At 51.0% G+C, this 25,973-nt stretch overlaps 1 protein-coding gene across 6 annotated transcripts in view; it reads left to right on the top strand.

Moving 5' to 3' along the window:
- The window catches only part of FOXN3 (forkhead box N3), a 362,669-nt gene that overhangs the window by 320,444 nt on the left and 16,252 nt on the right, over positions 1 to 25,973 (top strand). For 4 of the 6 annotated variants that reach the window (XM_079769192.1, XM_079769193.1, XM_079769194.1 and 1 more), the window contains 2 exons: positions 13,164 to 13,229; positions 22,619 to 22,724. In XM_079769192.1, the coding sequence (XP_079625318.1) occupies positions 13,164 to 13,229; positions 22,619 to 22,724 (172 nt within the window). The remainder of the gene's footprint in view (positions 1 to 13,163; positions 13,230 to 22,618; positions 22,725 to 25,973) is intronic. The other 2 variants (XM_079769195.1, XM_079769196.1) reach the window with 2 other exon arrangements.

Here is a 25,973-nt window from a genome sequence, read left to right as displayed (position 1 = left end):
TCATTCATTAGGGGCTCACATAGTATCTCGAGTGAAGAGAAACATCTCATCAATCACTTGGCTACATCATATAGATCAGGCAGAGCGAACACTTGCCTTTTTCTTTTGTCAGTTTTCAAAGAGTGAGTTCCCTAGCACTTCCCAGAGTTGACCAGTAAGTTTCAATATTTTTAAAAACATCAAACTATTTGGTTCAAGCACATGTGATGTGTTTCAACTCAATGTAATCCTGGGAGCTCCACTTGTCCCATGTTTGGCCAGCAGGACTGAGTCCTTTTGACATGAAGCTGGGCGGCTCCTCATCTTCTGGTTTGAAAGGTGCTCTGGGCTCAGTGTGTATATTTCCTCCTCAGACCAGGTGTCACTCACTTCTCCAAGAAACCCTCTTTTCTTTTCGTGGGAAATGGTAGAAACTACAGTTAGTTACCACCAGTAATTTTAACCCCTTGGTTCTTCTCTTTGTTATGGATCTCAGACTCTCAGCCAAATAAGTCAGCACGTTGATATTCGTATTGTAGAGGAGTTTATAAACTGCTCACAGGTATGTCCTATGTGTGACGTCCTAAGCCCCTCTGGCAACGGATAAGACCAGTGTTTCTTTGCCTTCGAAGTCAGTGTTACAGGCTAGACCACAGTATAGGGAAGGGTCGAGCCTGACCTGACCTAATCCCAAGGAAGCCCTTGTGGGTGAGTCATGTGATAGGTTCTAGAAGTAGCAGAGCCTAGAAATGTATCAGAGTTACCTAGGAATGGATGGGACATCCTTAAAAGTCCATCTCTGAAGTCTTCTGGGGACCATAAGACCCTCGATGAAAGCAACCTCTTGATCAGATCTTGGAAACCAAGTAGGGCCATGGTCTTTGTTATTTGCCCACCCTCAGTGGCAGTTCAGCAAACCAAAAGAGGTTTTTTCCTGGTTCCTCTTCATGCGCTCAGGTACCTGAGGTTGTGACTCCCTCCGTCAGGTGTGCCCACCTGTGGCTCTTAGTGCTTCTTCTTCTTCTTCTAAGCACATCCTTCCCAACCCAGGAATTCAGTGGCAAAGGATTCCTTCTTTTTCCCAGAATGCAAACCAGGCGGGCTTGTTAGACATGAACTACTGTTGCAGCAGATGAATGCTCACTGCTTCCACGGGGCCTGTGGAGAGGAGGACTGAGTGTCCCTACGGACAAGGGGTCATCTCTTTGGGGAGACGCTGTGTATGCACCAGTAGCGATCAGAAGATGACTCAAGGCAGATTGAAGATAATGGTAGGGAGGGATCTGGGTGTCTGGGCAGTGAGAGACCATCGTGGCTGGAAGTTTTCCCCGGGGAGGCTTCCTGGCAGGATTGCATTGGGCAGCTCCATGTTCCACTCGCCTCCGTGAGCCCTCCCCTGGGGTTAACAGCACTAGGTGACAAATTCTAAAGGTTATTTGGAGGTGACAGGTAGGGGTGCCCAGAGGACCAATCCTCAGAAGGGGGGATCCGCCACGATCAGGGTTCATTCATATTTTCGCCATCAATTCCATCGGTCTACATTGCAGAGTACAACAGAATGCAGGAAAAGTAACTTCCCGGGAATGCTGTGTTGAGTATGTGGGTTCAATTTTAGGTGAGGCCGGCTCTGTGAAGAAACATTGAAAAGGAAAAATAAAAAGCAAGAACCTTTTTCTTACCTCAGAGAAACAGTGAGAAATAAATACCAAGTTGCAGAACGGGGGGAGGTGGCGTGTGCACAATGCGGGAGGGGTGTGGCGTGTGAGGCCTCTCAGCATCTTCTCTCCATCGTAATTCAAGCCAGAGCCCAGATCTGTAGAGTCCGTGTTTAGTTCTTTTCTCTCTCTCTTGCACCCCACCCTCGCGTTCTCTGGAGCCATGATCATTTGGGGGAGCAGCCGGCTGGTAGCAGTAAGGTCAGGTCAGCCTATGTATGGTCAGAGCTTACGGAAACAGGCATTGGGGTTTCTTCAGATTACACACTGGGAAACGCTGGATCCGCTTTAAAAAAAAGATTTATTTTGATTCCCCCCTCACTCCCCTCCCTGTACCCTAAAGTACAGTGGCCACACTGACATCTGGCATGGCCAGAGTCTGAAGGCCTCCAGGCAGGGCTCACGTTTGGTGAAAAATATGCTGAAACCCTTCCTGGGAGAATCTTGAAAGGGTGAGAGGAAACCACAGATGCCAGCATGGTGGCGGTGGTGGGTTTTCCTTCTCTGTGTTCCAGTGACCTTTGTCTGGTTTTGCTTGTGTAATAACTCGCTGTAATTTTTTTCCTACTGAACGCTGAAATCTGCCTTTCATGGTAAGAGAACGCACCCTTGCTGTCAGAGTAACCAGAGCCCCCGGGTTGCCGGGCTGGCCTGCAAAGCCGGCTCCCGATGGCTCTGTCCTCACGGAGGTCCAGCAGGGACAGACCTGCCTCCCACACCATCGCCTTGTGTCAGCTTTACCTTTAGAGTCTACCCGGGGCTGTTGATCATCTTATCTGGTTCTTGTCATCCCTCGTGGTTTTTTCCCAAAACCAGATATGCCAGGCACAGACTGGAAACTTCTGTCGGGCCCAGCACGTACAGTTCTGGCATGAACTCCTAGCCTCTGCACGAGCAGGTCACCTTCTTTGAAAGCAGGCTTCCCCGAACAGGCTCCCGCCCGCGGCACGTGGGCTGCTTTACCCCACAGTGCACTTCCTGTTTCACGTGCTGGGCGTTTGACGCCCTGTGCCACATGGCTGGAGAGGAAAGAGCTCGGTTTTGTGTTTTTTATTTTTAAATCAAGCACATGTCAAAAAGAGGGAACCTTCAAAGTAGACTCCTTACAACCAAAAGATTTGTTGTCGGGATGCTGCCATTCCCACCAGCTGCCTGGAAATGTCTTCAGAACCAGTTCGTCCATCAGGGGATCAGCGCGTTGCTTTATGGTCAGACTGAGCTTTAAACCCAAACCAGTCCTTCCCACCACCCTGTCCGTGGGCTTTCCTGCCCTCAGGGACCCGCCTTCTCCCGGGGATCTCCTTCAGAATCGGGGTGGGGTGGGCACCTTCTCATTTCCCTCCCTGTGGCACAGTGTTAGGCTTAACTCTTATAGGGTGGAAATCTTAATCCTATTATTTCCACAATATCTTTATTTATAGTCTTCATCTTGAATCTCTGTTTCCACACATTTCCATATTTGTGTCTAAAGTGAATTACTCATGAACAGTTTAACGCTATTTTTTATGCTCAACGATGGGTGGAGGGTGCCGACGTCTCTGTATGAAGTTGAGTGCGCACTCTCCAATGAGTGTGCGCTGTGCCAGCCGCCTCCTTGTATCGCGAACCCTGCGGCCCCAGCGTGGTGCGGGGCGTCCCGGCAGCAGGGTGCAGACCGACACGAGGGGAAGGGCCTGGGTCTGATCAAGGAACACAAGTGCTCGTGGGTGCATTATTTCTATTTTTTAATGGAATATTTCATGGTATATGTTGTTTCGGGGAACTGCGCAAAGGTTAAAAAAATGTATCAAGCGACAGATTTGCGTTTATCTTTTTTTTTTTTTTCCCTAATGTATTTCTGTGGGGGAAGGATTAGCCCAGAAAACATGAAAAGCTACACATTAAAACTAAAGGCCCAGACAGACCTCGGTGGCCAGTAATCCTGTTGCAAGAGTCGCTGCCCTGATTTCCTATGAAGAATTGGTCCCAGGCGCCCAAGAGCAGCGTGGGGCCTTCCAGGTGGGGCCTGTGGCCGGAAGCGGGAAGCGGATAGATCCCCAGGTCTCTGGTGGGAAATGTGTTCCACCTGCTTTGGGTCCTCTTTGTATCTCAGCTCAGGTGTCTCCCTGGGGAAAAGGTGGGCTTTCCAAGGGCCTGCGTGGTGACAGACGCATGATCGTGTCACCGGATGGTGTGGTCTCTGTGTGTGCCCTCGGGTGTGCCTGTGTGAGAGCAGGCGGGGGGCCCTGGTTGTTCTGGGTTTCCTTCAGGCCTTTGCTTTCTTGGAGCTAAAGCCATCAGGCGTCCCTTCGCTGGCGCACTACCAGCCAGCTTCCCTGAGTGGACGGGGACCTCCGACCAGCCAGAGGAAAGCCGGAGATCACGTGGGCCTTCGGTGGTCCTGCCTTGCCCTTCACCTCCCTGTCCTGCCCCCACAGCCCAGCCCTGGCGCTGTCAGTGTGTCTGCCTGCCCCGTGGTATAAACTGAATATCGGGATCCCACAATAGCCCTTCCCGATCACACTCACCCTCCGTGCATTGCCCGCGGGGGTGTGCTTTGTCGTCCCAGCTTACACACACACACACACACAGACACACACACACACACACACACACACACACACACACACACAGAGCTGTGGGCTGGTGCTGGTCCTCCTGCCCTCCGTCCTCCCCTAGAGGAGGGGGGTGCTCCCACACACCGGGGCCCGCAGGCTGGCCGCCTCAGTTGCCGCAGACACAGGCACAGTGGAGGGAGAGCCGATCTGGGCCTTGGTAGACAGACCGGCATCGCCCCAGGGAATACACTCCACTTTCATTCAGAAGTCGGTGGTGGCAAAGTAAGGGGATTCTGTGACATGTGCCTGACCTCCAATCCCAGTGGAGCAGGCACCAGGGGTCAAGGTCTCGTTCCTCTGACGTCCCTTCCCCTCCACACCTTGTCTGGTGGTAATCCCTACCTACTGGATTCTCGGGGCCCAGCCTCTCGGGTGCCCCTCTCTGGAGATGCTGTATCGGGTCCCCTGGTGGTCTGTCCACAGATGAATTACTTTAATTTGTCCTCACTCCACCCACATCCTCTGACTTGAGATAGGTTCTTAAAATACCCTCTGACATGTCTTGAAGTAACCAAAGGAAACTGCCGGGCGCCCCTCCAGTTGGAGAGCATGATGCTGCCCAGCTGCGGCATCTCACCGCTGCGGCATTCACCCGGGGAGATCGAGGTTCGGGCTCCAGAGTTGCAGTGGTCGCCCCTTCCAGGTGTTTGAGGAGCAGCTCTCTAGTAAGGAAGTTGACTTCAGTGCAGGAAAACCCCTTTTCAGGGAAGAGGTCATTTCAACGGAATCACCTTCCTGGGACAGGACCATAGAGAGGCTGGCGCGGGACAGTGTGGGATTCAGTGTGGCGGACGCTAGTTGAATTAGGCAGAGCTCATTGAAGATGCAGAAAGCACAGAGTGGGCTTAGTTCTAATGCGTCTGTCTGATGACACTTGGCTGTCAGATCTGGGGAAGTCGGTGGTTCTGTGGTCCCTTTGGAAATTCTCGTGAGTCCATATGTAATGCCTCCGTTCCCGAGTTTGGTTCTTCGTCACCTGAGTGCAGGGAGGGAAGACCCTTGGGAGCCGGCAGGCGGCCGACTGGTGCCTGGGAGCGCTGGTGTCACGGCTCTGAGCGATGTTGACGCTCCCTCCCTGACACACCTGCCAGTGTCACTCCAGGATGGAATCTTCGCTTCTGGAAAAGAGGCTTTGCACGTCTCCCCAGCTGAAGACAGAGCTAATTGAAGATGCCAAGCAAATGGAAATATTCAGTTGTCAGCACCCACGAGGACTGCATTGCCTGGTGGGGCCGGGCCACCCTGAGGGGGGGTCTGCAGGGGCGGCCAGCTGCCCTGGCCGCTTTGCTAGAGGAGGGAGTGGCTTCCCGGGTGGGGACTAGGCCGCTCCTCAGACCAGCACACCTCCCTCGTTTAGGGTTCGCCAGGCACTGTTTGACAGTCTCTGAAGACGAATGGGCGGGAGCCAAATAAGTCCTAAAATGCATGTATAGATCACATACGCCCCCCCCCCGCCCCCCGCCCCCCCCCCCCCCCCCCCCCGTTGATTTAGATGATTTTTGGTTGCAACAAACAACTCTTGGCTTCGACTTGCTTAATAGTTCATTGTAACTCGCCTCGTTTTTCCAGCACAGCAGGAGTTTGGAGCTTTTCTTCAAAGTCAATTTTTGGGAGGAGAAGGGCATCTCCTCTCTAACCCCAACTCCCGTCATGAAGACGATTTTTGCAGTCACAACTTGGAGTCAATCTTTGGGTGAGCTTTTATTCCCTAAAATCCCATCCATCTCGAAGATTGTCCACTGGGCTCAGCGGTATCACTCTGTCCCCCGTCCGGCTGTGAGAACCCCTCAGATGTGTGCAGTTCATAGCGATGGTGCATGCCTTCTGGGCCACAAGGGAAGTGGGGGGTGACCTGGGAAGATCTGACGGCGCGCGCCTGCCCGGCTGCCCTCCACATCACAGACAGCCGGTGTCGGGATCTTGATTGATTGCAGCAGCAGCCGAAGTTTAAGACTCCTACTTCAGTGGTTTCAACGCCGCAAACGTAACGTGTCCTCTCTTTTAACCTGCACCCAGGGATTTTGCAGAACGGAAAAGAAAAATGTCCACAACCAAGTGTATCTTATACCTATTTGTTTAATTTCTATGTATTCTTGTTGGGATCATTTGGTTTGAAGAACCGCTTTTCCTGACCACAGCACATGTATATGGAAGCTCAGTAAAGAGTTTCTCGACCTCAGCTCTGTTCAGATTGCGGAAAATTCTTTGTTGCTGGGGGGGCCTAGCCTGGAGAGTCTAGAAAGTGGGGCAGCACCTATGGGCTCTACCCATTAGATGCCAGGGCCACCCTCTCCCTCCACCCACTCATGAAGTCCAAAGTGTCTCCAGGTCAGAGATGTGAGGGATGGTGCTCACATTTTTCCAGCCGTGAGGATTGAGCCGGGGGCTTTAGTCGTCCTTCCTAGTCCGCGTTTGTTACCGCGGACGGTCTCAGCGGTCACTGCCCTCTGTGCCAGACGCTGGAGGAAGGGGCGTGAACACAGACGGTAGCCATCCAGGAAACCCACGAAAGAGCCGTGCCCGCTGGGTGGAGTGCTCTGACTTGGACCCCACGGATGCCCAGAATGACAGGGCAGTCTTTCCAGGGATACAAGGATCTTCTTCCAGCCTTACTAAGAGGGTTAGCTGCCTCCCAAGGGGGTGGAGTAGATGCCCCACGCGGTAGGTACTCCAGAACCACCTAGTTCTGGCAGCCATGAGCCAGAAAGGGAGAGGGAGTCGGGACATTCCGGGCAGAGCCAGGAACTGTGTGGAATGAGATGGAAAACCAGCCTTGGCGTTCACCCACTGCCATTTTATCTTGCTTCATTTGCGGGGAGGGATGTTGACCCACAACCATTTTAAAAACAATGAGCTCAGACCCCAAATGAAAATCATGTGTTACATGGGAGCAGACCCAGGGCCTGAACCCAAGAATCCTCAAGCCTGGCCTAGTGTTTCCCCATCAAACCCACAGAGCAAAGGTGTCCGCCTGTGCTCAGAAGACACCCTCTCCACATTTTGGAGGAATGAAGAGCAGTGGTATTTTAAGTCCACAAAGCTCAGCCATTGGCTTTAGGAACTTCCTTGCCCATTTCTCTCACTGGAGCATAACATAATTGTGTCTGTACCTTCAAGAAAAAGGGACTTGGAAACATCTGTACGACACGTGACCGTCTGCCGGTCTCGCACTGCAGGGAAGAGGCGATGCGGTAAGACAACTGCGTTCAAGATGAATTTTCATTAAAGATGAAAATTGAAATGGGCCACTGGGAACGGGCCCAGGGGAGAAGGAACACTTGTTACTGAGGCAGGAGGAAGGAGCGGTGGTTTGAATGGGGGATTTGGGACTGGCTGCGTTTTGAGGATGGCCGCGACTTTGTGAAGCGTCCGCGAGGGGGTGAGTGCCGGGTGGTGTACTGAACCACCCAGTGGGGACGGCGGAGGCTCCTGCAGTAGGACGCTGATTTAGGGCCTGTTGGGAGACACCTTCTCCACTCCACAAATACAGAGATTGGTGCTGCTTTATTCCCCTGCACCCCTCTGCCTCACCCCCGTCCCCCAGAGATGCAACATGAAGGATACTCCTGCCAAGTGGATCTTTATTCCTTAAAAGAGTTCCTGGCCAAAATCTTTCTCTTTACTTCTGCTGATAAGCTGGATTGACCCACCTGGGGGGAAAGACTGTTTAAACCCAGGGGAAATACTATACAGCCGCCCCCCTCCCCCACATCTAGTCCCGGACCTCTTATCCTTCAGCAGCTGTGGAGCCTCCAAAGCAGAAGCATTCTCTACCCCAAGCAGCTCCCCGATCTCCAAAAAGCTCTGAAACCAGTGTCCTCAGTCAGAAGCGTCCTGCCAAAGGGACGTCCCCCGTCGGAACATCCCTGCTGTCTAAGGTGCAAACCACCTCTCGTCTGTCCTGGCCCCAGAGGACTGAGCGGCGTTTAGGGACACCCAGAGTGCGCGCGTGGAAAATAGCGTGTGACCCAAGGCAGCCAGTGGGAGTGACCTCAGAAAGAGGGCGAGGACGGAGAGAGTGGGGCCACGCTGGGTCCTCGGAGGACGGAGGAGGGTAGGGGCTCGGGATCTGAGAGGAGAAGCAGGTTACGGGTTACAAGCGCTGTTTCCGCCTTCCTGTAGTCTGCCGTCTTAAAGAAAGAGAATGGACCTGGCTGGTTTGGCTCAGTGAATAGAACATCGGCCTGCAGACTGAAGGATCCCGGGTTCGATTCTGGTCAAGGGCACATGCCCAGGTTGTGGGCTCCATCCCCAGTAGGGGGCATGCAGAAGGCAGCCAATCAGTGATTCTCTTCCCCTCTCCTTTCCTCTCTGAAATCAATAAAAATATATCTAAAACAGAAAGAGAATGGTCGTTATGTTTCCATGCACAAAAAGTCACCACGGGAGAACTTCAGATCACGTACGCTAATAAGAAAAGGTGCAAGATGTGTCGTTCATGAAAAATAGGAGGAAAAAGTTATTTTCAGAAAAGTATTTTCCCTATGAACCCACTTTTAAGGAATGGACACGTGCATGCATGTAAATATGGGAGTTGGTATTTCAATGCCTGTATTTATATAGACAGTTTCTGGACATCCATAAAGAGAATGAGTCTGGGAGTGGGTCTGTGAGGAAGGCATTTGTTTTTTGAATTAATTCCACCTAGTGTATGTTTTTTACAGTGAGCACATACTACTTTCAGGACTTTTTTTAAAGGGGAAAAACACTTAAGGCATTGTAATAATAGGTAAGGCTAAGCCTTGTAGCCGCTCTTTGGAGAGGAGAGACGGGAGGTTGTTGGCCCGGAAGCACACACAGGGTGTGAGGGTGTGACCAGCACAAAGGTGTGTCGGGTGGTCTGAGACTTGTTTCCGTAGAAACGGGCCTGACTGACTTCTCTTGGGTTGCCTGATGTCCCCCACCGTCCTGCAGCCAGGAAGGATCCTCTGGTGTTGGTCTGCACAATTCTGGCAGTTCTGAGCTTAGCCCATTTTCCCTGGGTAAAGGCAGGGAGCTGGTTGGTTGCTTGCTTTTTCATTTGCCTATAAATCTGGGTGTTGAACCAAGATAACATTATATTTGACACACTAACAAAGAGAATAAGAGATACCGCAACTTTGGGAGTAAGCCAAGTTTTCTTAGTTGGGACACATAAGAAATGGACAAATTGGGCTTCCTAGTAATTTAAAACTTCTGCTTATTAAAAGGCACTAATAAGAAACTGAATACACAAGACGTGGACTGAGGAAAACCACCTCACAAAGGACTTCTCTCTGGAAGGTTCAAGGAGACCTTCTAATAGTAAGAAGTTGAACAGTTCAGTTTAAAGAATGGGCACAAACTTGAACAGGCTTTTCTCAGAAGAAGATACTAGTGCACAAAGTGACTTTTTAAAAAATCAGGTGCCTAGCCTGTATAATAAAGGCCTAATATGCAAATCGAACAGTGGCAGCGGGGGCCAGCGAGCAGGCGGCACCAGGCCAGCCAAAGTGGGTTCCAGCAGGGGCCCGCCAGTCGCCCTGCAGATCGGCTCTGATCGCCAGCCAGGCCTAGGGACCCTACCGGTGCATTAATTTCATGCACCGGGCCTCTAGTACTTGTGTATAAGGACTTCTGGTTCCAAGAATTAACCAATCGGATGCAACTTTATTATGCGATGTGCCCATAAGATGCTACTCTATTATGTGACATGTATATATGTCACATATATATATTTATGGTTCAAGACAGGGCATTCACACCAGACAGCTTTTTTTTTTATTTGACAATCTAAGGGAAAAGAGGTCAGTGCCCCTGACTAAATAGTTAGGTATTGCATGTTTTAAAAATTCTGCGGCACTCTGGTTGAAAATCACTGCCCTAAAAAGTTAAACATTGACTTACCAGCAATTACGCAAGGGAAATGAAAACATGTGTTCATAAACGATTGGTACAAAAGTTCATAGCAGCTTTTTTTTTTTTTTAAATCCCAAACTGGAAGCAATACAAATGTCCACCTGCAGGTGGACAGATAAACAAATTGGAGCATAGCCACACAGTGGAATACCACTCAATAATAGCAGTCATAAGGAATTCATCCACATCGTGGATGAATAACAACGCCAATGTAGTAGTTGCCCAGGGCAAGGGTAGGGAAGACTGCACAGGGGCTCAGGGAACTTTGGGGTGATGGGAATCTGTCTCTTTGTTGTGCGCTGTGTCTTCCTTATGGCTGTGCTAGCACTGGAGTGAAATTGGTCAGAACTCAGTAAGCTGTACACCAAGGCTGGCTTCGCGGTGTCCCCCGGGAGGGCTGCCGCTGCGGTGCCAGTGTACGCACACTTGTGTCAACACATAAGCCTGTTTTCTCAGACCACGTGCACTTCTCATGTTTGCCAATCCGCCTGCCAACATGTTGGGGGCTGGGCATCCTGTGCCTTGCCCACCATTCCATTCTGTGCATAGCATTTCGTATTAAAGCTTATGTCCCCCCAGGAACTGACCCGTTCAGGATGGAGTGGGGCTGTGGGAATTGGTTATGAATGAGCTCCTGAGAAGACTGGGCGATGGGCCTGCAGACCAGCAGGAGTGCTGAGGTAGCATCAGGGGTTTTATCTGTGGAGGCCAAGGGTGTGGCAAATCTGGATGGAAGGAAGGACTGGGGGACTTGTCCTAAAGCGTCGTTTTTGCTTAGTTTGGGTGTTCATTTGTCTTGGGTGGGGTCGTGGGTGGGTGTCACGTGGGTCTAAAATACTCCCCAAGTTGTCCTTTAGGTTCTGCGAAATTCATGGGAGTGTCAATCGTATTCTTTTTGTTTAAGACCTCTTTCTCTTCCTTCTTTCTCATTTATTCCATTATGCCTTTTACACCTTCCTCCTGAGGTCCACTGTGACGTTGAAGAATATGAAGTACTTTCTTTAATTTTCTGGCAAAATAAATCCTGACTCCTTACCTGTGTTTTTCTCTTGTTCTGCCCCCTTCGAAACTCCTGGTGGTTCAGGAAAACTCCCGGTAAGAGTCACCTGGGGAGTCGGGGACACAGGGCCAGGCCCGCCGTGGCTTGCTGCGGCACTTGGCATTCTCAAAGATGGCAAAGAGCCTCCCTTGCTGAAAACAAACAGGTGTGTTTTCTCAGCCCTGCTATAGGAAAGGGCCCTTTCCACAAAGAGGGAGTAGAAAGGGGAAGCGTCAGCCCCCCTTGCTCCCCGAGGTTTGTGGGGTGCCAGCAATACCCCGAAACTACAAATTCTGCATCTTGGCAACCGGCCCTGTGGGAAATCAAGAGGGCGGGGCAGCGGGATCCCTGGGAGCCGTGAGTGGAACTGTTAAGTTTTTCAGTTCATCCTTCAACTGTTATATATTTTCATATCAGTGGGACCCATGACTGTTTTAGGAATTTCACCCCAGGAATTGCTAAACAAGTTAATTTACCTGATTCTCATGCAATGTAGCTATTAAGATAAACTTTTACTCCATTATGGAGTGTAAGTAACGGGCCTCCTGCAGGCAAAATAGAAAAGGGCTTGCAGAGTAAAAGCTCCTTTAGTTTTTTTCCTTTTGAGACATTGTCTTCTGGAACCAGCATCATCTATATTATTAATCACTTTTGAGGCTTTCTACTGCTTCCCATGGCTCCCTTGGAATTAAACTGCACCTATAAAATATGAAAAATGTACTTTTTAAACAGTAAAAAAGTCATTTTCTAGCATAATACCCCAAATAAAGTGCCATGGAGCCATTAGTAGTAAATTGAATTTTTTGGTGTGTCATTTGTACAAAAACTGACAGGTGCGATCCCCGCTCTCCCCCCACCGTTCGTCATTGGGTTTCGCGGACACAGAGGTAGCGATCTGCAAGGACAGGCATTCTGATGTCATCTTCGGTTGCACACTTCATTTACTTGGGCAGGTCACAGGCGGCGGCGGCTTCTGTCACGCGGCACCACCGCACTATTAGCGAATCTCGCCCCAGGGCAGCTGGGACGCTGGGCTGGGGCAGATGTTCTTTTCAGCCTATTCAGTGACCATTCTTGGGGGTTGTTTACTGTTGCCATGGTGACTTTCATTTCCATAGCAGCCGCGCCGCTGTTTCTCAGAGGAAAATGAATTTAGTTATAAAAGGATAATATTTTTCTCTGTCTCTGTATAACCTGCCATCTGTCGACCGGTGGATCAGTAAGGATTCAGAAACCTATTAAGAATTACAGCAATGAAGTGATGAGGATTTTTTTTTTTTTGGTCCCATATTAAAAACAATCATAGATGGTGGGAGCAAACATTGTGCCCTCAACATCATAACTTTGATTTTTTTTATATATATGTTTTAAGCGTGTGTGTTTTTAATGCCTTCACCACTGCTGTTCTCTCTCTCTCTCTCTCTCTCTCTCTCTCTCTCTCTCTCTCTCTCTCTCATAAAATGCAACTTACATTCTGCTGACAAATGGAAATGACCAGCCGTCTTGTGTATACCGCACTAGAGGCAGGTGTACGTAATGCGTTCCCTTCCTGGTGCTGTGAGCTTCCCCAGTTCATTCAAGATTCCTGTGGCTGAGCTTCCTGTTGTCGCCCCACTCTCCTGCGCCTGTACCCAGGGAACAAGCTGTCGGGGTGCGTGGATCAGCCCCGTTATCAGGAACATACAGTGCAAATCATGAAAGTAGCAAAAGGAGAAGAGAGACCATGCTCTGTTTTAAAAACATATGGACCTGCCCCTTACATCTCTTTCTAGAATACCTTTCTCCCTCTCAAATCCAAGTGGGAAGCAAGTCACCTTGGGGATCTAGCTCATCGAGTTTCTGGGCTTTTTTTTTTTTTTTTCTCTGTTGCATTCATAAACTGACGTGCAGGGGGAAAACCACGCACACACACCGGCCCCGTTGTAAATAATGTTATTTATTGGTTGACTTTTCCAGATCCTGACATTGATGCTGCCAGTGCCATGATGCTTTTGAATACTCCCCCTGAGATACAAGCAGGTTGTGAGTAGCTATTTCTATAGCCTTCAGCACCATAGTTTGTGAACTTAACCTTCTCATTTACATACCAGGCCATAGGGAGAACTAATGCTCCAGTAGAACCTCCCCGTAGAATCACTTTAAGACGACCTTCGTGCGTGATGACACGCATATGCATATGAACACGCGGCCGTGCATATGTGTGAATGGAGGCTTAGGCGTGTCTCCGCAATGGCAAAGTTCTCATCGCATTTCAGAGCTTCGGGCTTGGGGGAAGGGAAGCAGGGCCTGTAATGAGTCCCAGCGGAGAGGCCTGCTCTGCGCCTGCAGGGATTGCTCCTGCGAGCTGGTGGTTTCTGCTGGAGACGCTGCGTGGGGCCAGCTTAGCAGTCCTGCCGCTGAGCAGTGCCCATTTTTAGAAACCCCTTCTCCCTTTGGGATCTCATTAATAGCAGGCTGCCATCGTATAGATGGAGAGAGGAGAGGGTCGTCTGGCTGAGGTGGGTGTCATGCAGGAGCTTGGATGAGCCTTGAAATGGGCCCCCCATGGCGCCCCAGGGTCATCCGCACCAGCCTTCCCGGCTGCCAAGGGCAGGAGGGCAGGGCTGATTAGCCAAGCAGAGCTCCTGTCCTCGCCTTCTGTTGGGCTTGAGACAACTCTTCTTCTTTGAGCTTCTTTTCTATCCACCCCCTTATGTGTCTCCCCCCCGCCCCCCCCCCCCCCCCCCCCCCCCACGTCTGGAGCTAGACTGCCATGGTTTTAGAAAGATCTCACCAAGGGATGAAAAATGGCCTTGCTCGGAGGTGTCTGTACCCTCTTCCTTCTGGCTTGAGATGAGTTCCTCTGCCCACGTTCCACCCCCAGCCAGAAACCTGCTGAGCGGACAGCCAGCTCGTCCGCCAGGGTCTGCTCAGCTCGTGGGCAGGACATTGCTGCGCTGCAGCCTCCTGCTGAGGAGACGCGCAGGCGTGGAGATGACGGCGTGAAGCGCAGACCCGGCCAGGACACCAGGAGCGGGCGCCCACCTGGCGCGTTCTTATGGCCGGGCCCTCACCTCTGTTGGGGCTCTGGCTCTCGAGGGATTGCATGGCCTCCTGAGCAAGGGGACTCCCCCACTTTTGGAGTCAGTAATGCTTCCCACAGAAAAGCCTCCAGCCTCAGACTCGCAGCAGGCGGCCTCTGTTACTAGTGGGCCGACCTGGCGATCCCGGCCGTCCTTCCCAGCCGTCCTTCCCAGCCCTGCACTGTTTACAGCCTGCCACCAGCTGAGGAAGTTGGACTCCATCCTTTCTTACTTGTTCCTGTTTTTTAAAAAACGATCCAAAATATATGGCCCAGCTTTCTCAGGAAGGACTTGTCCTCCATCAGGCTGCCCTTCCCTGCCGCTAAAGGCAGAATTCTCAGTCTCTCTTTGCTAAACTCGGATTGTTAGCCGGGCTGCCCCCTCCTCCGAGCAGCAGACACACTGCCCAGGGCATGTGTAGCTAGCACAGTCCTGTAACTGGCAGTTGACCTGTAGTGTGGTTTTTGAACGACGGGTGAAGTTACAGGAGAGTATTAACACAAAACACCTCCATTCTCAGATGACGTTGCAGAAAGAGTACAGACCACAGTGCAATCGAGTTACAGCCTGAAATGGTTTCTAAGATCAAGTCACATAACTCGTCATGAGGGGACACACACTGACTTCATCGGAGCTGTGAAATTCCAGCACCTTCCTTAGCATCCCGCCACTGGTCATTGGTTGAAAACGAATACGTTTGATGAACTGGAGGAATGAGGTTAAGAGGGAAAAGGCGCGGGATTGGCCATTGGCCGGTCCTCCGAAGCTTCCCTCAGGTCCCATCGCCGGGTTCCTGACCACAGGAAGAGCAGGAAAAAGGTTTCTTTTTTTATTAGTTGGCACGTGAATGGCTCTTAATGTTTTCATGACTAAGTGAACTTGTCCCCGCTCTTTCACTATAGCACTCAAGCTGTAAATAGTTATTTTTTTTCCCAAGGTATCCATAGCCTCGTTTACCTTGAAATGCTGAATTTGAGTTTTCAAAGCTCGGCGTCCATGTGTTGGCTCTCAGCTCATTTTCAGAAGGCTTTCCTGCCTCACTCTTTCCACGGTGAGACGCGCAGCACACCTTCATGAAGGCCTCACGCCACGCAGGGGCTCCGGGTCCCGGAAGGAGGAGCCATGATGCCCACAGGAGCCGGGGAAGGAGCAGCAGAGGAATAATCGAAAGTCTGGGCAGCGGGTGGGGCCACCAGCTGGGTGCTCACCTTCCCCTCTGGCCCAAGCCCCGTGACGTCCCCTGGAGGTCAGGGCAGAGCAGTGTGAGTGGGCTGTGAAGCCCCAGAGATGGGAGCCTTGAGTGTCTGCCCCGTGCACTGGGGAGCCAGGCTGGCTGCTCCTCCAACGCCTATACCCACAGTCACAGGTGTCCGTGTCTCCACATCTGCTCAGGTAGCTCTTCTCTGCCTCCCTCTTCCTTTGCCTCCCTTTATGTTCATGCTACGTTGCATAATGTTTCTTACCTGGGATGTGATACCGACGGTACCCTGCCTCCCAGAGGGAGAAGCGTTAGAGACACATCACGATGATGCCTCCGTCCCCCGCCCAGCCAGCTGCGCCCAAGGCCTCAAAAAGCGAGAAGGGATTCCCTGGCAGAACGGGCCAGAGGCAGCGGCCACCGGCCAGCCTGCAGGAGTGCGGGCAGCCCGCCTCGTGGTGTGTGTGTGCGTGTCGCCGTGTGGATGTGTGCGTGCATCATCCAGCCTCGGGTCCTGCCGCTGCCCACGTTGGGGAGTGCGGGCTCCTGCCTGCGCACCGCCTGCCTGCAGTCTCCCCGGGCTGGTCTGGGCCCGGCTCTGTTTATGGAGCCTCCTCATGTGCCACTATTTATAGCCTCTTGTTTTCACCTCCCAGCTGTCCGATGCTCCTGTGCGAACGCGGCCACCAACCTGGTCTGTCTGCCGCTGTCACTCCCAGCCGTACGAGGCTGGCCTGGGCGGCCAGAAAGGCTTTGCCTTTCTCATTGCCCTCCATAGCCACTGCACTCGGGTCACCAGACAGCAGCCACTTAGAGCGTTTCCTCTCATCCTGCCCTTGCTCGGCATCTGCAAAGCCAGCTCGGGTTGGCAGACAGGCCACGGTCCAGCGCCTGAGCTGAGTAGGTCATAGAAAGGAAATGACTCAAGAAGCTGGTGAGAGCCCCAGTCAGCAAGCCCCTTGATCTCTGGGGAGTCCCTCGCTGTCCCGGGGAGCTCTGCGCGCCAGGCATTGCTTGCGCTAGACCCCCGGTCTCTCATTGCAGCCGGGTGCTTCACTTCCAAGGTGACAGCCATGTCTCTCATTAAAACCTCAGGCTCCAACATGGCGCCGTGGGCCATTCCCACCAGCAACACCAGTGGTGACACTGTCTTTTTCATACGTTGCCAGTTTGCAGCCTGGGTAACATTCTGCAAGGATGCCACGCTATCTCCCATGCTGGATAGGACACTCGAGAAGGACTCGCCTTCCACAAAAATCAGGCAGAACATTGCTGCAGCACGATCTCTTCCACTCTGGGTTATGCTTCTAGGCAAACCCATCCAACCCTGCCCCACCCCCCTTCAAAACGGCCCTGTGGACCAATTCCAGCTTCTAGAGTCTGCTAAGCCCCGGCGTGGCCATCCCCTTGACAAGCCCTGTGAGTCATCTGGAACCCCACTTGGGGAACTGTTTGAAGCCAGGAATCAGATCACCATTACTCATCTTCAAAGACTTATCTAATCCCTGGTGGGAATGTTCCCAGAGAGGAAGTCCAGAGAATAATCACTACAGCAAAGCGGGTGCATTCCGCTCCCTGCCTGGAACCGGAACGTACCAGACCGACCGGCATCAGGGAAGAGAGACAACCAGGAAGTCAGCTCCCCTTGCAGGCTCCTCCCAGCATCCTTCCTTCCAAGTGAGCAGGTGGAGACTTCAGGAAAAAGGAGGGCTGTTGATCACCTGGCTGCTCGGCTTGTGGCCTCGGGCAGCGTGCGCCAGGGCTGCCCTCCAAAGGCAGCAGCAGGAGCGCAGGTTAATTTTAGAAGCTGTGAAAACCAAGGAAGCTAAGCATCAGGGGGACGAGGAAGTGGGGGGGGGGGGGGGCAGCTTGGAGGGAATTTGTCTTGTGCCACAGACTTTTTTTTTATCAAGATGATCACATTCCGATGCTGCTGCTTGATGTCCTCTCGTTTGGGTGTGAGTGTTGCTTTCTTGCTGGTTAAAAACATGAAAGTTCGGAGCCAGTCTGTTAACGTAAGAGAAAGGGGTGGATCGGCCCAGGTGCTGACGTCCTTGGCACCTGGTTCCAGCAGGCTGAGAGTCTCAGGTGTGTGTGTCTTCTCACCTGTAAACGCCGAACAATGTAGCGAAAGGGATGGTGCTGGAGCCTGTCTTTTCCAGCGAGAACCACAGGCCCGAGCTAGCCATTCCCGTTGATTTTAAATGTCCAGTTTCTATTTCATCGTCTCTAGCTGCAGCCTGGCATCACCCAGGTCACTGGGCGGGTGCACTGGCTGTAAAGGGCTTTACGTGTTTTGATGGACTTTGAGGGAAACACAGAGTAAAAGGAGCAGAAAGCTAGACATGCTCCTCAAGAAAGGGCTGAGGATTGGGCCTCGTGCTCCTTTAGGATCCCAGAATCAAAAACGGACCTCAGGACGCCTTTCTCTCACCTTGGCCTTAACCTGCCTGTGATCCGTCTTCAGAAGCCGTGTTCCTGACACCTGGGATGGGGACAGGAAGGAGAAGAGATGGGGAACAGTTCCGCGTCACAGCTGGTCGCTGGCAGTCAGAGAGCAATCCGCCATCCCGCTGCCAGGAGCCTGCCAGGGATGAGGACTGGGCGATGCTGGGGTTGGCAGAGGCCTCGATCCATTGCAGCTCATTTGCGAACGAGCTCAGGATTCAGAGAGCCTGGCTTCCGTGCCAGGAGTCTTGGGAGGTTCAGGAAGTAGCTGAGGGGAAGCCTTTTGATGCTGCGGGGTAGCTGTGTCCCCAGATTCTCTTTGAAGTGAATGAGGTTCATTAAACAGGAGGGTGTTTTAATGGGTGAATGCAGAGGTGGGGGTGACTACAAACAGCATGAGAGGCTGAACGGATGTCCCCTGTCCTGACCCGGTCAGGCCCTGTGCCTTACCGATCATTGATAAGAGAATGCAAGAGAGGGGAGATGGGATGGCGGGACGATGCGCTTATAGGATGGGCCAGCCTCTGAGCCAAGCCATTTATGTAACTTGTCTTACTTAATCCTCAAAACAGTCCCGTGAGGCACGTTTGTGCACGTTTACAGGTGGGGAAACTGAGGCTCAGAAAGGGTGAGGCACTTGCCCAAGGCCACAGACTCATGGTGGGGCAAGACTTTGGGTGGAGGCCCTGCTGCCCCGAGTGTCCGCCTGCCGATGCGGGATCCTTCATCCAGGAAGGCAGTAATGAGACGAGGAGCAGAGGGCCCGCTTCCTCAGTCCCCGCCCTGTTGGGCGTGCCCCTGGTGCCTCAGGGTCTGGGCACTCGGGCAGAGGATTCTGGGCACGGGCACCGTCCTCGGGGCTGCTTTTCTCTCCTTCGACTGGCATGTGATTGGGTGGTTACACCCGAGTCCCCGAGAGCACGTGCTCTGTGACTCCCATCTGCTCTCCCTTCGTTCCAGGCTCCCCAGTCCTTGTCCCTAGGTGACAGGATATGGACAGGGAACAGAAGCCACATAAGAGAGTTGTTGCTCTTTCATTTTAGGGATTTTTTGTTGTGGGTGTGTGTGTTTTTTATCCCCACCCGAAGATACGTTTTTATTGATTTGAGAGAGAGAGAGAGAGACATTGATGTGAGAGAGAAACATCGATTGATTGCCTCCCATACATGCCCCAGCCAAGGAGGGGACCCACAACCCAGGTATGTGCCCTGACCAGGAATTGAACCCACAACCTTTTGGTGTTGGGGACAACGCTCCAACCAACTAAGCCATCGACCAGGGCTCATCCAGGGCTCGTTTCATTTTTAACGGGTTTTCAGCTCACGGTCGCTTCAGGATCGCTCTGTGGGTGTTGATTGTGTCGGTGATGACAATGATACTGATAACGTGCGATTTTCTAAATAACGGTGTCTGTATTAACTCAGTTAAATCTCCAAATACTCTGTGCGATAAATTCCAAATTTTGGCCCCATCTTAAGTAGCTTTTTCAGGGACACAGGCAGTAAATGACAGAGATGGGGTGCATACCCAGGTCGTCCGACACCAGAATCTGTCTCTTGACCACGGTGTATAAGACCACACTCCTCCTCAGGACGCTGTGATGGTTTTCACAGGATCTGGGGGATAAAATCCAAATGCATCTCATTCCTGCCAGAACTGGCTGCTTTAGCAAAATTACTTTTTCATTCCTGCGCACAGTGTGCTTTTTATTACTCCCAGGCCTTGTATGTGTTGTTCCTCTGCCTACAGGAAGTCTTCCCAGATACCCCTTACTCTGGGTTAGGTGTCTCCTTCTTTCATGTCTTAGTATATTTTCATTGCCTCTAATTCTCTTTCCGTCCCACTTAAACTGCGATGCCGCTGTGTCCCCTTCACCTAATACATACACAGGTACTTGTAAAAGATGGAACGTATTAATTGCTATGATCTGTATATGGAACTGGAATAATTTTTACTGTCAAGAATGCTAACTGTGCAGGCTTTAAAAATATTTATCGGGTGGTCTGTTCTATCAGGCTCCTGCTCTTGATGAGGTCCCTAGGGACGGAGGTATTAGGCAGTATTATCAGAATTAGACTGCGTCTGTGGTTATCCTTACCGTACAGCAAAATACTACGAAACCCTTTCCCTCTGTCTGCAAATCCCAGAGTTCTGCTGGTTTTGCATGTCTTTCCTTGAGAACTCTTAGTATTTCCCCCTATATTTTCTTCTCGAAATCATAGGATGTAATTCTTACATTTAGGTTTATGGTCCGTTTCTAATTAACTTTCATGTATGGTAAGAGGTTAAGATCAAGGTTTATTTTTTCCCCAAAAGGCTCTTCAGTTGTTCTAATTCTCCTTTCCCCCATGGTGTTGTCTTGATGCTTTTGTCAAAAACTAGTTGACCAGCCTGGCTCAGAGGTTCAGTGTCAACCTGTGAACTAGGAGGTCATGGTTCAGTTCCTGGTCAGGGCATATGCCCAGGTTGTGGGCTCGATCCCCAGGAGGGGGTGTGCAGGCGGCAGCCAATTGATGATTATCTCTCATCATTGATGTTTCCATCTATCTCTTCCTCTCCCTTCCTCTCTGAAATCAATAAAATCATATTTAAGAAACAAAAAACACCAGTTCACCACATGTATGTGGGTCTAGTTGTGGAATCTAGTTTGTTGCATTGTTCTCAATGTCTATACATAGGCCAATACCACACTGCCTTGTAGCTTTATAGGAAGTCGTGAAATCAGATCATATAAATCAAGTAATATAAATTTTAGCCACTCTTTCTTATAGAGAACTCATCAACTAAGCAATTTATGGTAATTAGCTATAGTATCACATTATAACCAGTTTCATGCTTTGAAAATACTTGGTGAGTCTCCTGCTTTAGATGGTCTGTTCTGAAATCTGGCTGACAGAAAGGGACAGGTAGGAGTTCTTGGTCTGGTTAAGCCTAATGTCACAATTAAATATGGTAAGAAACAGCACTGGTTTTAATGTTATCTCCCGTCCCACCTTTTGTAAAACCTAGTAGCCGGAGCCTTATGCACCTGGCAGGTGTGGCTCGGTTGGTTGGGCATCATCCCATGCACCAAAAGGTCGCCAATTTGATTCCCGCTCGGGGCACACGCCCAGGTTGCAGGCTCAATCCCCGATGGGGGGCATGCAGGAGGCAGCAGATCGATGTTTTACTCTCACATCAATGTTTTTTTCTCTATTCCTCTCCCTCTAAAAATTAAAAAAAGAAAAAGAGCCTTATGCACACCTGTAAGACAAATGGCAGAAATACCAGCAAGAGCTCCAGAATGCCCAGGGAATCAGTCTATAATGTTACCCCGTATTCAAGAGTGGAAATTCATCCTACATGGTTAAAGGTTTTGAACATTCATGTAAACCTCTTCTTAGAGACCTAAAATTTAAAATAAGTGAAAAGTATGTACGTGTTTTGTAAAAAGTGTTTGTTCTACACAAATAATATCGGCTTTAGCAACCTAATATCCAGAGTGGTTTCCATTTTGGAATGTATAATTTTTCAGGGATTTTTGGATGGCGTTGTGGTCTTTGAGAAAGCAGTCACTCACCTTGCCTCGGCATGAGACTGCACCAGGGGCTCCAGGGACTCTTCGGATGCTGACAGCGGAAGGGCTCCTAGCGAGCACTGTTCAGAGAGGGAAAGGGAGACTGGGACGTGTACAAGGTCCCACGGGAAGAGCTAACATTAAGTCCCAGGCGCGCCAGTGTCCCCACCTTGTGAAGCACACCTGGCACCATAGATACATGGAAGGGTGCTGGTAGGTGCCGTGAGAATATTAGCTTGAGCCAGATGAAGCTGCTGGTGGGTGGTCAAAAAAAAAAAAGTCAGGTGTCAGGGATTTCCTGTGGTTACCCTGTTAGGTAAGCCCTCAGACAAAATCAGGCGGGAAGCCACTGTGAATGTGTATGGAAAATGGACAGGATCCGATGGCTGCTGGCGAGAAGGTTGGCTTAGGGTTGGCTGGGTTGGTTGGAGAAGGTGGACTGTTGAGAAGACCCAGGAGGTTTGCCTGGGGGAAGCCTCGGGAAGGACCAGGCGGGGCCCTCGGAGTGGGCTCCGGGCGACTGCGGCAGAAGCCAGAGCCTGGCCCTCAGCCCTGCGTCCAGTGACAGCGCCGGGCAGCGGGCATGAACTGTGTCGTGAGTGCCTAGGTGCCAAGGACCAGAATCTGCTTTGCTGTTATTTCTGTCTATTCCCTTGTTGGACTGAGGACAGGAAGGTGTTCTCGGCCTCTGAGCAGGATGGGGGAGAGGCTCTTGTTGGGCACCTGCGTTCCGTGTCCTGAGACCTTGTTAGGGCCTGGCTGGAGGTGAAAGCTTATATTTAGCAGATGCAAGGGAATAATGTCTGAAGCCCCCTCTCCAAAACGCCTCTCCTAACCAGGCGTCAGTAATTTGGCCGTAAGCTGCTGGTCTCACCTGGCTGACCGCGTCTTTTCTTGAGGCGTGCTGTCTTTCTGTCGCGCACTCTCTTGGCGTCTTTGTGTGTCTCTGTCTCTGTGTTTTTTTTCTTGGCCTCTGCTTGCTCTCTATGCTCTTAACTAACTGCATTCTCTCTCTCTCTCTCTCTCTCTCTCTCTCTCTCTCTCTCTCTCTCTCTCTCTCTCTTTCTCTCTCCATCCAAAACTTCTGACTCGGAATGAAATCTTCCCAGTTGAACTCACCTGTGGTGTCTTCTTGTCGCCCTTGCAGTTCCGCCAGGAGTGATACAGAACGGAGCGCGGGTTCTGAGCCGAGGGCTGTTCCCCGGAGTCCGGCCATTGCCAATCACTCCCATCGGAATGACGGCCGCCGTGAGGTAAGGGGGCGCTGGCTGGGCAGAGCCTGCCTGGGGCGTGGGAAAGGGATCGTGGGTCCTGCGGGGGCCACTTGGTGGGATGGAGAGAAACAGCCCCTAAGTGAAGACAATAAACCTGGTTTGGGTGTTTAAAAAAGTAACTTAAAGTAACTCCCAGCGACCCCAATCCAAATGCCAGCTCCTCCTTCACAGCCGGTCAGATTATCCTGGTCTCCGTGCAGATGAGATGAAGACAGATCAAATGAAGTGGGTTTTTTATTCTAAGAAAGCAGGGTAAGGTGGGTAGAGGGAAATGGTGAGCAATTGGTTCGAGATCCTGGCTGGCGGGCCTGGCTGTGGGTGTCTGCTCCGATTGGCCCTGCTGCCTCCCTGCCCCCTCCCGTCCACCCAGCCCCCACCAGCCATCTGCAGAACCTTCCAGGTCTCCCACCGCATCACCCAACACCCACCCCCATCCTCCCGTCTCCTGGAGCCCGATTTGTTCCCCAGATACGTCCAGGATTTGCCCATCTTATTCAAGCCGTGTCCTCCGTGTAGATTTCCCTCAGCCTCCACACACAGGGCAGCACGTCCTTCGGGACCCGTCACGAACGTGACCCTTCACAAACCTTCTCTGAACACGGCACCCGCTACAGGAATGAATTGCCACTGCAGATGAAGGGGCGTTAGGGTGATAGAGGAACAGCAAACGCACAGGGAGGGCATGTTCCTTCTTCCTCCACCCCGTCCCAGGGTCTCTGTGGCACCCCCTCTTGAACGAGCCTCCTATGGACCAGGTGGTACAGCAGCAATGTGGCTGGCACAGCCCAGCCCTAGCCCCTCTGCAGGAAACGCTGTGGAAGGGTGGCTTTGGGCTGAGGGACAGTAGCTTCCTAACAGCACAGCTTGCTCAAAGCCGGCCCACGACCAAAGCACCGTTGTCTAAGAGTGCCCTTCCTGAGCTCATAGGAGTTGGGAGCAGAATCGTTTCGGTATCCAACCACAATTTGCAGAAACTGGACGAGTTACCATTGCCATGGAGATAAGCAGTTAAAGAAAACCATCATGCGTTTCCAGTGCACCGTCCAAATTCCGCACCTCCCACCCCAGTTTTAAGAGAAACCGGGCAGAGATGTGTTGCAAGCTCTGTAAGGTCAAGGACCCTTGCTAATTACACCTTTGCCCTCTTTATGTCCCCAATGCCTGGCAAGTAGGCACTGAGATGCTTTGGGGGAAAAAACACACACATAAATATACATAGATATTTGCAGAATCAGTGTCTGGGTAAAACTCATTAAGAAGTGTTTGGGGGAGTCCTGGCCCAGGTGGCTCAGTTGGTTGCAGCATCGTCCTCTCCTGGTGCCACCAGGAGATTGCTGGTTCAATTCCAGTCAGGGCAGAAGCCCGTGTTGTGGGCTTGATCCCCAGTAGGAGGGTGCAGGAGGCAGCCGTGAATTCTCACCTCGATGTTTCTCTCTCCCTCTCCCTTCTTTCTCTACAAAAACTCAGTAAACTATTCTTAAAAAAAAAAAAAGTGTGCGAGGGAGAAAATCTTGTTTTGTTCTTTCACATTGGTTATAATTTAAATTTCTTTTTGGTTTGGCCATGTCTCCATAGAACCAGACTCGGCTGAGGTTAAAAGGAAAACAGCTAAGAGGGAGTAAAACGACAGCAGACGTCCTCGGCCACACCACGTGGCGGTGACCAAGGGTGCCCGGGGGGCGCAGATGTTTGCACGGGTCGTGGGCCACTGTCCCTGTCAGTCCAGCTGCGGCTGGAGGGAGGCCAGGGAGTCATTAGCACCCACTAAAGACCGATTTTCTCCCTCTGCTTCGTGTGACAGGTCTTCTGTGTGAGTCTAAGAGACTTATCCTTAAGTGAAAATATTTGTCTTTCAGGGATTTTTTTTCCTCCACTGAGTGGCAAAGGCCATGTTTGTTTGTCTTAACGCTGAAACCATTATTGACTTAGATGAAGTGTTACTTTTATTAGCTGATCATTACACAGCTTGTATTTGCTGGGTTCCCTTGCATATAATTATGATGTGAAATCTCCTTGTAAGAGTATCTGTCAATAGTGTAATTGACTTTACAGTGTTGACTTTTTACTCAATAACCTCAGAGATTGGCCCATCCGTAAACCTTGGAGTCCTGCTTATTTTTAAATATGCCTGGGCGTAGAGTCCTCAAGACACATGATCCTCAAAATAACCGCTCACACGTCTTAAAGTTTTATGCCTGTGTCTTCTGGTGCTTTCCCGGTGGGGTTTCTTACAGAGAATACATTGAATGCAAGAAACAGCTACCGCCCTAGAGGAACTGTTTCTGGCCCTCTTGAGAGCTGGGAACCCCAGATTTCTTCCATTAATAGCATTATGGGCTGCCTCCCAGGTAGGGGCCCTGGATCTGGGCCACCTTGCTTTCAACTATTAGGGTTCTTTTTGGCCCCAAGTAACCACTCAGGAGACAGAGAGGATTTGAATGCCCAGGGCCTGCCAGAGGAATCGGAGACACCTGACGGGAGTGGGGTTCTTCATAGGACAACACAGCCCAGAAATTGCACACGTGAGCTTGGGAAACCAGTTTCCTGGGTTCATATCCTGTGACCCGGGGCAAGTGGACCTGGAAGAATCAGCACCTGCCTCAGGGTTAACACTGATGTGCCTGGCACGGAGTATGCGTTATGCAGATGCTTGATAAATAAGGTGGAAAAACAGCCCGATTCAGAAATGGGCAAAGAACTTGAATAGACATTTCTCCAGAGAAGATACAAAAAGGGCCAGTAAGCTTGCACATGAGAAGGTGCTCAACATCTCTGTTCACCAGGGAAATGCAAATCAAAACTCCAGGGAGATACCATTTCACACCCATTAGAGTGGTTCCTATCAAAAAACAACCAGAAAATAAGAAGTGTTGACAGGGATGTAGAAATGGGAATCCTTATGCACTATGGCTGGGAATGTAAAACGGTGCGGCCACTGTGGAAAATGGTGTGGACGTTCCTTAAAATAGAATGGCCACATGATCCAGCAATTCCACTTCTGGGTACATACCCAAAAGAATTGAAAGCAGGGTCTGAAGGAGATGTTTGTACATCCATGTTCATAGCAGCATTATTCACAATGGCTAAAGTGTACATGCGACCCACACGTCCAGCAACAGATGGATGAATAAGCAAAATGTGGTATATCCACACATGGAATATTATTCAAACTTCTAGGAAGTTCTAACATAGGCTACAACATGGATATACATTGAGGATCTTAAATTG

Source organism: Cnephaeus nilssonii, assembly GCF_951640355.1.
Source record: "Cnephaeus nilssonii genome assembly, chromosome: 4".
Lineage (NCBI taxonomy): Eukaryota > Metazoa > Chordata > Mammalia > Chiroptera > Vespertilionidae > Cnephaeus > Cnephaeus nilssonii.
The sequence above is the reverse complement of the archived record's forward strand: the minus strand, read 5'-3'. Positions and strand labels throughout refer to the sequence as shown.